This window comes from Typopeltis vanoorti, chromosome 13 (assembly GCF_054136105.1).
Source record: "Typopeltis vanoorti isolate ZY-2024b chromosome 13, IOZ_Tvanoo_1.0, whole genome shotgun sequence".
NCBI classification, from domain to species: Eukaryota; Metazoa; Arthropoda; class Arachnida; order Uropygi; family Thelyphonidae; genus Typopeltis; species Typopeltis vanoorti.
The window spans coordinates 113,688,005-113,702,004 of NC_143561.1; the positions used below are offsets into that span (position 1 = coordinate 113,688,005).

General features: G+C 35.0%; 1 protein-coding gene across 4 annotated transcripts in view; it reads left to right on the top strand.

The window, feature by feature from the left end:
* Uggt (UDP-glucose-glycoprotein glucosyltransferase) overlaps positions 1 to 14,000 on the top strand; it is an 835,069-nt gene that overhangs the window by 236,791 nt on the left and 584,278 nt on the right. For all 4 annotated transcript variants that reach the window (XM_090403047.1, XM_090403050.1, XM_090403049.1 and 1 more), the window contains exon 14: positions 2,425 to 2,510. In XM_090403047.1, the coding sequence (XP_090259173.1) occupies positions 2,425 to 2,510 (86 nt within the window). The remainder of the gene's footprint in view (positions 1 to 2,424; positions 2,511 to 14,000) is intronic.

The following is a 14,000-nucleotide window of genomic DNA, read 5'->3' on the forward strand; positions in this document are numbered from 1 at the left end:
CTTCTGTTTTATGTTTAGAAATGTGGTCTCAATACTGGAAATTGAAGGAAAATATTCATAGTGTCCATTTCATCTAAACCAAGCTCTCTTCTCTTCTGCTAATAGTTGTTTCTTCAGTAATGCAGTCCACTTGCTTGAACACATTCAAAATATGACAAAAGATATTTCCAAATTTCTTCTCATTTTACTTGATGGGAAATGAGGGTAGTCACTTCATGCCTTAATTTATGAATAATGGAATTTTTTTCCTTAATTCTGCCAATTTAATTACATTATCTCTCATTGTAGCTTTAATTGTCCATGCAGAAGTTCTTTGTAGTATCCCTTAAAAGCTATTGCTTCATAGGCTGTAATAAGGTTTGATAATTTACTGGTAAAAATACTACCTTCACATTTTCTCACATAAGTCATTAAGTGTGGTGGGATGGCTGGAGACATTATCATCCAGATTAAATAAATTTAACATCATCGTCATCTCTGGCATCTCACTACACTTCTTGCAATTAATTCTTGCAGTAATTTTTGGACAAAACAGCTTGTAAGCCAGCTTTGAGAAAAAGCTTTGATTTAGCCATAATTTTCTTTTTTTTTTTTCCAGTGAAGGCACTATTTCATTCTTTCTTTCTTTTACACACAGTCAGCTAGAGATATAATTGCTTTAATTTGTTTATATAATATATAAATGTGGAAGACAAGCAATCAGCATGTGTTCATTCAGTGTTGGTAAACAAACCAGGTAGTTTTTAGTGGTGTCACATATGCATTGTCATTCATTTTGCAGACTAATTTCATGCATGTCATTGAAAAAATAAATGAACTGTTTCCAAACATTATGTTAACTGAATTATAGACTGTTTATTGAGACTTGGTATATCAATTTATAAACTTGTGCTAATTGAACCCACATTAATTGAGGGATTGCTGAATATTTCTTTTTATTTGTGACTAAAGATCATTTGCTATTGAAAGTTTACAAGCATTGCTAGTTTTTAAATTAAAAATTGGATTGTGGGAGAATGTGTGTTTTGGTAAAGCCACACATACTACATTGAAATCCAGTTGAGATAAAAATAATAGTGCATTTGATTTTGAACTATCTTTTTTAGGATTTCTTAATTAGGCACATTGTTTTGAAATTTTGCATACAGATGCAGTTCATAGCAAATGTTTTATACTTATGCAAGGTTGCTAACTTGTTTTGCATTAATTAATACCTTGAATGGGCTAAAAATTCAATCCCGAAACCCTTCTATAGAAAGAATACACTTTACTTATTTGAAACCACTATAGATCTCCACTGAGTAGAGTGATGATTTCACACTAAGAAGTGAAAGTCACCTACTCTGAAATATATCCATATTACAATGGTAATGAAACTTTTAATCTGTGGTTGAAGAGCAGAGAAGCTATCCACTTGTCACCCAAGCTTAAGATTAAGATAAGTTTAATATCAGTAATAGTAGTATTGGTATCTTTGTATCAACTAGTAGTTTCATAATGCAAACATTCCTTTATTAAAAGCATAGACTTTTATTCCTCTTAGGCAAACATAATAGACCATTGTGACTCTATTTATAATAGGTGTGTGTACATATACTTACTTTACCACCCTGTTCTCCTCAATATCTACAGAAATTATGACCTACCTAAGAATCAGGAAGATGGGTGACTTACAATCAATCTGCTTAACTTTAGTTTTTGGTGGCCGACATTATTTCTTAATACAAAAATTAAATTAAAATTAATTAAGAAAAATTACACAAGACATTCTTTTTGTAGTATATATGCAAAAAAAAGGGCTAATCTCAATGTGATAATGAATGTCTCACCTATACAAGAATGCAGTTAGCATTTCTTGACTTCCTGTAATCACTTTTTTCTTTTCTTTTTTTTTTTTGTATATATAGATCACACCACTTCACTCTCTTAGTAAGCAAGCTGATGATCTTATGTGCTGGGCAATGAAAGTCATTTACAGTCAACTCTGACTATAGCAAATGCCATTATAACAAACTTGCTCACTATAGCAAACTTCTGCAAAGTCTTGACTGAAAGCTCTACAGGTACAATGCTTTTATAAATAAGACTCACAATAGCAAACTCCGCTATAATAATTTCTGTGGCTCTTATGAGTTTGCTATAGTGAGTCAGTTGTACTGCATAAAGATTGTTAAAAATAGTCCCACTGTGATTTGAGAACCACTTTAACTTTGCACTCCCTTTCAGAGGTGCAAAGTTAGTATCCCTTTGCATCTCTGAAAGAGGTGCAAAGGATGCACACATGGAGTGGGCAATGCATGATTGTTTTTTACCAGCAGTTAAAGAAATTTATCTAATGGTATGCTTATCTCCTAGTAAAATTTAAAATTTTATTCATCAGACAGTTCTATTAAATGCCTAAGTTTGGTATAACCTTTCATTTAGATAATTGCAGCTGATCCTAGCAGACAATATGCAAGGGATATATTGAAGTTGGCAGAATCATTTTATGTTCATAAAGCTCCAGTAAGGTAAGGTTTTTACATTGATTTGATAGTTAGGACCTGTGTGGATTTAAAGTTAGTTATTTTGTTTATTGCAGTAAAAGTCTGATTTAGATCAGGGAATTATGAGCTTATTAATTATATTAATACTGAAATTATGTAATAGGAATTAGCTTAGCTAAGCTAATGAGAATCCCATCCATTAACTCAACAATAACATAAGCATTGAAGAATAAGTGAATATTCCTAAATATTATATGGCTTATTCTTTAATGCTTGTGTTATTGTTGAGTTAATGGATGGGATTCTTATTAGCTCAGAAAGGGGAGGGGATGTTGAGAAAAAGATGGAAAGCTATAGACATTCTGTTTTCATAATAATTAAATATTTAATCATTAATTAAATCATTTAAATTAATAAAAGATAAGGATGTCATTTTGCCTCTTTACAAGGCCTTGATAAGACCTCACTTGGACTATTGTGCACAGGTCTGGTCTCCTGGTTTCCATTGTGATTCTTATACAGTGGAGAGAGAGAGTGCAAAGGAGAGTGTTAAAAATTATATCAGGATTGTGGAATACTGATTATGAAGACAGATTGAGTATTTGTAGACTGCAGACACTAGCAAACAGGAGAAAGAGGGGCGATATGATTGAGACTTACAAACTTCTGAAAAGGTCCTACACAATTTCAGTTGATGGAATTTTTTATTTTATGGCGTGTGCAGAAAGGACAGGAGAGTATCCTTGGAAGCCGAGAATGAATGCTGCTAAGAAAGAGTGAGATCTAGATTTTTTTTCTCATAGAGTGGTACATGATTGGAATGGATTGCATCGGTTTTGGTTTTTAAGTCACAGAAGACTTGAACTGGAACAACTATAGTTCCAGTTCAAATGTTCAGTGACTCCTGACTGAAATGAGAAGTGCACTATCCTTTTGTTACAGCCATATGTTTAATTTAAATACTATCGAAATGTCCTCTGAAAAGAAGTCTAGTTGATTAACAAGACAGTTCTACACGTTGTTTATAAACAGAATGATCAGGATTATTCAGGAATTACATGAGTTTTGTATTTCCTGAGATGATATAACTAACTACCCTGACATGCATGCAGCAATTAGTTATTTAATTTCAGGAAATATTAAATTTAATATCTACACTATATATATAAAATGATAAGCATTTTTATGTAACGTTTTTATGTCATGTTTTTTGTTAAGTTATTTGAAACTCGGGGCCACCCTGAGTGTCGAGTCTTCAAATTTTGAGTCATCAGAATTCAGGGAGAACCGGCCTACCAGTCTAGAACTCGGGGGTTGGGTGCCAGCGGGGTGGATCCCCCTTTCGACTCAAACAACGGTGAAACTAGTTGGTATTAAAATAGTTTTTTCTCAGATACTTGATCAGCATTTCCCAAATAGTCAATTCACATAGCTTCTGTGGTCAAGAAAAAATAACATTTAATATTCCTTATCTCTACCTGTTAATGTGTTCTTCACTAGCCAAGTAATCCTATGTGCCACCTCAGCAACCTTAGCAATATGTCCTCTTAACTTTAACTCTCTGTTTGCCACCACCCATAATTTTCTAGCTCTATCTATTACTTGGAGTACAGTGCCATTAATGTGATGCACAGCTTGTAATCTGTTTATCCCAAAATGCATAACTTTACATTTCTCGACATTAAACTGACACCTATTAACTTTTCCCCATACTGACAGACTATTTAAATTCTTATGCTAGCTCTCCACATTGCCTATCACTCTACCTAATTTTGCTTACAAACAATTGAATATTTCCTTTTAGATTATTTCCTATATCATTTATGTACAAATTAAACATCAATGGTCCCAGCACTGAACTTTGTGGCACACCACTAGTCATCTGTTTCTGTCTTGATTCTGCCTCTGTATATACCACTTTTTGAATCTGTCCAGCAGCCACCCTATTATCCACTTAATCAGTGTCATACCCATCCCGATTTGTATTGTCATTTGTGCAACAATGTTCCATGTGGTATTCTGTCAGATGCATTTGCAAAATCCAGAAAAATCATCATCTAGCCATTTCTTTTATCCAACTCAGCTGTTTCTCTATTATAAAAAGTTAGAAAATTACTAAGGCATGACCCCCCCCCCCCCCGACCCTTCACAAAGCCTTGTTGACCCTCATATAGTATCATATTTTTATCTACCCATCCTTGAATTCTCTTTTTTTACCAATTTTTGTAGTATTTCTTTTTAACACTATGCCTGAGATACTGATTGGTGTATAATTTGCTACTATAGTCTTAGAACCTTTCTTGTCCGCATGGTTAGCCTAGTGGCTTTGCGCTTCACAACCATATGCCTGGGGAAGGAGTGTCCCAGGTTTGATTCCCGTCGGAGACATGAGGAACTTGTGGATCTTCCTTAGGCATAGCCAAGCTAGCTGGTCTTGGGCTCGGGCAGTAGGGTTTTTTCCGCCAGTTTATCTGGCGATTTTCATCCCCCAAGCAGGCAAACCAGCCCCATGAACATACGCTTCTACAGCCACAAATATATCCCCCCCCCCAGCGGCAGACTAGGCGACAGGTCAGTTGGGAGTGGTACTAACAAGAAGACGCATCTAAGTAACACGTGGACCCTGCATAGGAAGTGGGAATAATGCGTAGTGAAAGAAGAAGTCTTAGAACCTCCCTTGTGCAAAAGAATAATTTTGCTCTCTTTCCACTCCCTTGGAACTCTACCAGAGCTGAGACTTGAATTAAACAGCTTAGTCAAAAGGCATTGTCAGTTCCTTTGCGCATCTCGCAAAACCCAGGTCAGTTAGGAGTAGTACTAACAAGAAGACGCATCTAAGTAATACGCGGACCCTGCATAGGAAGTGGGAATAATGCGTAGTGAAAGAAGAAGTCTTAGAACCTCCCTTATGCAAAGGAATAATTTTGCTCTCTTTCCACTCCCTTGGAACTCTACCAGAGCTGAGACTTAAATTAAACAGCTTAGTCAAAGGCATTGTCAGTTCCTTTGCACATTCTCACAAAACCCTAGCTGATATCCCATCTAATTCCACAGTTGTATTTATATTGAATTCTGCAACATCCTAAGAACCTTCAATTCATCCACTTCTGTTCCCAGATTAGTGTCTTTCACATAAGTTATAACAGTAACCTCACTAGGAAGATATATGCTTCCAAAGTGGTCACTCAGTAACTCAACTATTTTATCTGCTTCTGTCTCCTCATGACCATCATCACTCATTAAGGTTAATCTTCCATAGTCGTTCTTCCTCTCACTTACCACATAACGAAAGAACTCTTTGGGATTTCCTTTGTCCTGCTCAGCTAAATTCTTCTCATAATCTGATTTTGCCTTCCTTGCCATGCTGGTCACCTTTCTTGCCTGAGTATTGTACTGTTCATGAGTTTGCTGGTCACGCTTCTCTTTATATACCCGCCACAGTATTTTCATCTTCTGCATCTTATGTTTAATGATATTACTCATCCATCTAACTCCTACCAGATTAATCCTTCTTACTGTAGGTATACAATTTAATACTGCTTCCTCTAGATGACCGTTAACTATACCCCTTACCCTGCAGTGTAAGGATGTATACTTTTGGCGAGGTTGCACTATGGTACAGATTTAAGCTTTTTCCTAAGCATGTCATAATCACCTGCCTTGTAGTTCCACAAATACCCCTTCTAGATAGAATATTCCTTATGTTTTTCAATCTCCCAAGTCAAGACAGCATGGTCACTTTCATCAATTGGAGGCAGTATTGTCACCTTGTTGATGGATAGCTCTTCTGATCCTATGACCAGGTGTAATACTCTCCCACCCTAAGTCCCCTCTATCACATGCTGCCCTAAGTAATTATCTCTTAGCAGGTGTATAAATTCTATTTCCTTTCTGCCATGTGATCTTTCTTCCTTCAGTCTATATCTCCATAGTTGATGTCCCCCATAAAAATCACTAGATCTACTCATTATACTAATTTGGCAATGCATGTCTTCCAGATCATCTGTGGAACTCCCTGACCTATAGCAACAACCAACTATATATTTTGTCTCATTGGTCTTGATCTCACACCAGATTGCTTCAAATGAACAGCCACCCTCCTCCCTGTCTCCTATTCTTTTTGGTTGCAATTCATCTGCTATCATCAGCAGTACTCCTCTCCCATCCTATTTTCCCTGAAAATACTAAACCCTTTACATTCAATCCCTGTAACTACATCATCTGCTGTTAGCGAAGTCTCACTAATGCTTATAACTTTTGGCGAGGTTGCACTAACCAATGCCAAAAACTCCTCCCTCATGTTCCTGATACTTCTGGCATTAGTATATAGAAACGGCAACATCCCTTTATTCCCCACCCACCTTTACTTTCTGAATTGACTACGCTATTCAGTATTTTTGCTTGAGAGGCTAGATTTCTCACTTGGTCATTCTTGTACTCACTCGCTTCATGGGTGCTTTCACACAAATTCACTTGCTTCCATCCTAATTGCTTATGCTTCCTTGAATTTGCACGTCAGCATGTTCAGTGAACTAATCTCTCTCCAGACACATAACACCAAAACCATTCAGATGCAGTTCATCTGCATTGTACATATCCTTCTTTCTGTCAAACAGAACCACAGTTACACAAATTCTACATCATTCCTTTTGCACAATCTACATATAGACTCATAGGCTATCAATGCCCTCTTCCTCCTCAGTTTGCCTCTGTCATAGCATGGTAGGAGACTTGTAATCTTCACCTTCTCGCTCTTTAGTTTTGCCTCTTCTAACAACTCCTTTACATCCTCCCTCATATAATACTGTTTAGTAGACATTCTTTTACTGTTCAAATTAAACATATAGCTGTGCCCTGATGATGCATTCCTCATTTCAGTTAAAGTTCACAGAATACCGAACCTGCACTATAGTTCCGGTTGATGTTTACGGACTAGAAGTGGTATCGATTTTGGATTGGCTATAGAGTTTCACATGCAGATTAGCATGCCCTGGTTTGGAACTAGATAGCTGGTTCTTATTGGAGATGAGTAAAGATCTAGTGCATCATAAGGAACTGTACCATGGAATATGAACTCTTGAAGTGTATTATGATCTAATTCAGAACAATGTGAAATCATTATGAAAGGAACATCTGTTTTAGAATGAGCTAAATTATGCTTTGCCACTGTAGTCAGTCATTTTGAGCATCAATCCACTTCACTATGTGCTTATGAATAATCATGGCAAGTTTTTTTTTGTAAAACATGAATATTGTTCTGATGTAGCACTTTTTTTTTTTTTTTTTTAAATGCAACTAGTAAAACTGCCCCACGAGCATGTATGGAACGATACATATACCGTAAAGGTATAAATATGAAATGTTAATTTGCATTCATTGCAAATGCTACGCTAGATGAATTTAAGTTTGAGATGAAATGATTATGTGAGATTACATGGTTATACATCAATTAAAATATTTAATTAATGATTAATTATATATTTACTTAATATAAAAAGTTTGTCTGCATGTGCTATTCTACATATTTGATCATCATCATAACTCAAACTAGAAAACATGAGAGATAATATTTGGAGCCATATAAATGCAGTTAGTTTTAAAAAAATAGTACCAGTTAACTCTTATGCATCAAGCACACACTCTCTGTATTGATTTGTATGACTTGTAGGGGGGTTGTTAGTACAATATTATGGGATACTGCATGAATGACTTTCAGCTGTCATGCAGAATGAGGCCTTGCTTCTTGGTTAGATTACCATGGAAACATATGACCTGACCTCACTGGACTCTGAAAAGACAAACTATGCCTTTTTATATATATACAGGTAACCCTCGTATAACGTGGGTTACTTATACATACTTATACAACGTGGTTTCAATATAATGTGGTCTACAAATTGTAGTAACCCATGTTCAACCCGGTACTTATACAACGCGGTTTTGACAAAAATAGTCTAGAATTTGTAGCAACCCTTTATCTTTTCATATATTTTTCGCAGCGCAATTTAAAAATCAAATTTTATCTTTGTTAAATTTGTGTCTGCCAGTATCGCGCAGGTTATAAGTAACAAATTTATATTAGGGAAAACATCTTTTAGCACGCATTTACGTCAATTGTATACCGCATAAAGTGTTTATTGTTGAAAATTGTCTTCGTTTTCTGCCAGGAAAGCACATTAAAAATCATAAGTGTGTTATCTCAAGCTGAGCACTTTATTTTCTGGTGAGTTACATACATAATTAATATGTAATGCTTATTTATGTAAAAAAAATTTTTTTTAGTAATGGCCACAAATTGCATTGAAAAGGAAAAAATGAATATTGAAAAGAAAATTCGCCTCGAAGAAAAAAAATTAAAATCATGGATCGGTTGAAAAATGGAGAAAAACCAGTTGTTGTAAGGACTTTGAATTTAAATGAATCAACAATTCAAACAATCAAACACAATGAATGAGCAGTATGTCCAGCCCGTTGCCACTTCAAATGTTTCACTGTTCCTATGACATCAGAGACTTTGGTTTCTTAGCCATGTACTCCTTTTGTGATCCAGTCCTGTAATACCAAGCATGCTTCTTTCCATACCAAATTATGTTGTTCTTAATTTTTGAATTTCTTTTGCCTTTAGTGTAAATGATTCATAGCCATATGTCAATATAGGAAGAATTCATTGGTTAAAACTTTTCTCTTCAGGCATAATGGTGGTAGTTGGCTTTTGAATACTCAATGTAGTTTTTCCAAATGCATTCCACCCAAGCATTGTGCATCTTGTAATTTCATCCATGATGTTTTGTTCCATTGATATCTGTTGTCCTAAGTATATGTAATCATCTACTTGTTTAATTTCACTGTTATTGATTTTTATTATTTCTGGTTGGACATAGCTATTGAACATAACCTAGGTGTTCCTTAAGTTTATCCTCAGACCAGCTGTTTTGCTAGCAATTTGGAGTTCATGGATACAGGTCTAATTCATGCGCAGTTGAAATAAAGATAGTATATATATTAAAAAGTATACACATACACACACACACACACACATATGTATATACATCTGTTATATTCATCGACACTTCTGTATATAGAAGTGTAGATATTTGAACATCCTTTATGCCAATACAGTAACTCACTTCAAAGCTATTCAGATCCCCAAAATTTAGTGCTTCTTGTGGAGGAATTTTTGAAAACTGCCATCTAATCCTTTATTAATTAGTACAACTAAGGAGGAAGGCATATTCTCTATTTTGATGGTAAACCTCTTTATTTTTGGACAGGGGCATTTAGAAGAAAAAATGTTTAGATCATCTTAGAATATGTTTCTAAAGAATATTGTCTGTTGACTGTCATCATGTGGTAGATTTTAGATTAGCTTGTGATTAAAACTGTTACTTCATACTTCTCCATATATGTTTCCATTAGGAGGTGAAAAGGACAAACATATTGCTGGTTTCCCATTTGAAAAAAGTAGCAAAGCCACTGTGTAAAAAATTTAGTTGTCAGGTAGTTATTTAATTTCAGTAAAAGATGAGTTACTCTGATAATATAATTACTTGAAACAGCACATAACTGAAGGGACTCATGGTGTGAGAGTGTTGGATCTGATCATAGGTTCAGAGGGCATATGCATAAGAAAGGCGTCCTCATTACCTCCAATTGGGGAGAGTGATCATGTAGTATTGACTTGGGAGGTTGCAAAATTTGTGGATTTCTCTCTTAAGGGGTATATTCGGAACTGCAGATTAGGTCAGTGGTCTCCAAACTTTTTTGATCGTGTACCCCCAAGACAGAAAAAATAAATAGCGCATACCCCAAATTGATTGAGCAAAAATCTATTGTAATAAGTATTATAAAGAGGAAATATACCTTGTATCATCATATAATAATTAAAAACGCTAGATATTTTTACACATTATTTTTATTATTAACAGCTTACAAACATATTTATTACAATATTTAATGTGAACAATGGCCTTGCATTTCTTTCATAATTTCTAGAAATTCTGGTTTCATGGCTTCTGATACTGCGATACGTTGCTTCTTTAAATTATCTGCAATGATTTCTATACGTCTACCAATAGTATTTGCTGATAAGGGAATACATTTTAGTTTATCTGCATATTCTTTTCCATGGATTATTTCTACCATTTTTATGGCAGTTGGGAGTACAAGTGTTTCCCCAATGGTGTGTGGCTTTTGGTCTTTTGCAATTAAGAATGCAACCTCAAGAGATGCCTCCAAATATTTATTCGTTAATTTTAGTGAATTTTTTAAGTTGTTGGGTGGAGAATTACATGTCTTCAAACATCATTCAAAGAATTGTAAAGATTTGTGTTCATGTTCAGGATGTTTAGTTTTTAAGTGTCTTACTAATAATGATGGTCTCATACTTCCATTACATAGTGTCTCATGACACAATACACATGTAGGACAAGGTTCATTGTTGACTATCGTCAATGTAAATCTCCATTTCAAGTAGTCTTCTTGATAATTTCGAATTTTCTTGGACAAGGTTTTGTTAAGTTTCAGATTAATGTTTTTATCACTTGATTTGACTGACAAACTTGTTTGAATAGAAGAATCAATCCTATATTTTCCTTGTTGTTTGTCTGATGTAGAAGTACTATCATAATTATCTTCAATTTGCAGTTTCTTTGAAGGAAATTTTTTCAACCATTTATCCATTTTGTGAGGGTTAATTTGTAAAATTTAAATATAATTCATTTACTACTGATAATATCAAACACATTTTAAAAAATGTAAGCAATTTTGATAATATTAATTCACTATTTCTAGTGTAAACATAAAAGTAAGCACAAAAAGGTGTTGGAATTGCACAAAAACAATATATACTAAAAAATCGTTAAACTTACTACTAATAGTCAAATAATAAATACAACTCTGGTGTCATCTGTAGATAGCACGATAACTATGCAATTTTCCTTCTCTAGTTGGGCTTGTCAACACTAGGATGCTCTACAAACAATGGCAATGATAAGAAGTAAGAGATTTACTCCCTAGTTTTAAAAAATATGATAGCTTTGCCACAGATGATTATGTGTGCAAAGTCACATAATGTGTGCTACTCGCAAATTTAAGTTTACAGGATCTTTATAACGTCTTTGTCTATATTAGATATGTTTAATTGATGAAAGAAAGTAATATTCTTTATCTTTAATTAATTACTTAATTTTTTTCCTATCAATATAAAACTTTTTTTTGATGTACCCCATGGGATACACGTACCACACTTTGGAGACCACTGGATTAGGTTACTATAACAAGCTTTGGAGTGAGCTTACAGCTGTCCCATGGCAGAAAATATTGCAAGGGAAAGATGTTAGCAGTGCATGGGATATATTTAGCAGATATTTGAGAGAGGCAATATCAGAATGTATTCCCATGGTTAGGAAGATTAACAAGGTAGGCATTAGATGGATGAGTAGTAGTATCAGACTTGATCTACAAAAAAAAAAAAAAAAAAAAAAAAAAAAAAAAAAAAAAAAAAAAAACGTTATGGAGAATTTACAAGGAGAAAGGTGATCAGTACACTCATGAGCAGTACAAAGCTCAGGCTAGAAAGGTTACCTGCATAGTAAGAAAAGCAAAATCCGATTATGAGCTTAGCTAAGGGGATCAGGGGTAATTCCAAAGAGTTCTTTCGCTACGTGGCAAGTAAAAGGAAAAATGACTTCGGAGAGATAACCTTAGTGGGTGTCGATGGATTGATTGACTCAGTTTCTCCAAAGGTTGTTGGTATCACTGAAACTTGGTTAATTGAGGAGGATGCTCTAACAAGGATAGAAATCGAAGCATATAACATATTTTGGCAGGAATAGAGAAGATACATGTGGTGGTGGAGTGTTACTCATGATAAGAGATGAATGGAAGACATATTAAGAGGGAGGTGTAGAACAGTTGCATGAGCAATATAGGGCTCAGGTTAGGATAGTGACTGGTATAGTAAGGAGAGAAAAATTAGTGTTGAGAATCACAGTGGAGATAACACTAATATCTTTGAGAATATATGGTGTGAGATAGATGTTTATATGACAAGATATTTAGTGGGATGTTGCTACAGACCAGGGAATGTAACTGGTGATGAGCAGAAAATGTTTAGGCAAATTAATTTGGCATGTGCAAAACAAGTAAGCATTATGGGGGGACTTCAACTATAGTGATATAAACTGGGCAAAAGAGAACATGCAGCCATTAAGGAACTGAATTGTTGGATTTCTTGAGAAACAAACAGCATCTGGTGGAGGGAACACAAAGATCAAGAGTTTTGGATTTGGTTATGGCATCAAAGGATCTGATTGTGACTGAGATGTTATACTTGCCCTGTTGGTGAGAGTGGTCCTGGCTTTTGCAGATGAATAGGCATATGGAGTTATCAAATCAAAGAATTTGTGGAATTATAAGGCAATGCATGGCACATAGTTAAGAAAAAGTTGCTGACAGCAATAGCAGATTGTATACATTGAGTGAAGAAGATAAAGCAATTGTAAGTCAAATGGATGATCAAAAGAAATAAAAGTGGAATTGCAGAAGAAAAAGAGATTATGGAAAACATAAAGAGGGAGGTATAGAACAGTTGCAGGAGGAATATAGGGCTCAAGCTGACTAGTACAGTAAGGAGAGAAAAATTAGAATATGAGAGGAGATTGGCCAAGGAATTTTGTTATATGTGGTGAGCAGGAGGAAAAAAGATAGTAGACGATTACCTTGCTGAATGGAGATGAAATTAGGTGACAAAGCAAATGACGTAGTTGAACTATTTAATGATCACTTTATTAGTGTTTCATCCTTGTACAGCAATCTATATTCTTAGAAGGATAATGAATAATGAAGTGTTAGAAGTGAAGGAAGAGGATATATTCTGAATACTGAGTATGCCAAATATTAATAAGTCAGGGAGTCTAGATGCAATTTCACCATGTGTTTTACAAGACTGTGCCACAAAACTGACTGTGCCATTAGCTTGGCTGTTTAATGAAAGTCTTGCAATGGGATAGGTTCCTGGAGAGTGGAGGGTAAGATAGTACCATTGCATTAGAATGGCAGTAGAATGGAGGTATCAAGCTATATGCCTATTTGTATTTCTTCTGTAGTTGTTAAGATTTGGGAGAAATTAGTAAGTATCAGGTAGATGAGGGCAATATTATTTATGTAGGCCTACATGGATTTGGTGAAGGGCACTCTTCTTTAGCAATCTGGTAAACTCTTACAATAGACTAACAAGAGCAATGGATGAGGGTAAGATATTCACTGTCTTTTTGTTCAAAGGCATTTGATAGGTTGCCACATGACAAGTTGATTTTTATGTTTCAACATATGGGTTTGGTATCAGGTTAGTGGATTGGATTCATGATTGCCTCTCTGGTAGTTATTTTAGAAATTATGGACTTTATAACTGTGTCATAAATAACTATTTTAATTTCCCGATGTTTCGACCTTCATATCAAGGTCATCTGGAGTATATACAAGGACAAGCTGAAAGCTGAGTTACATTTCACATAG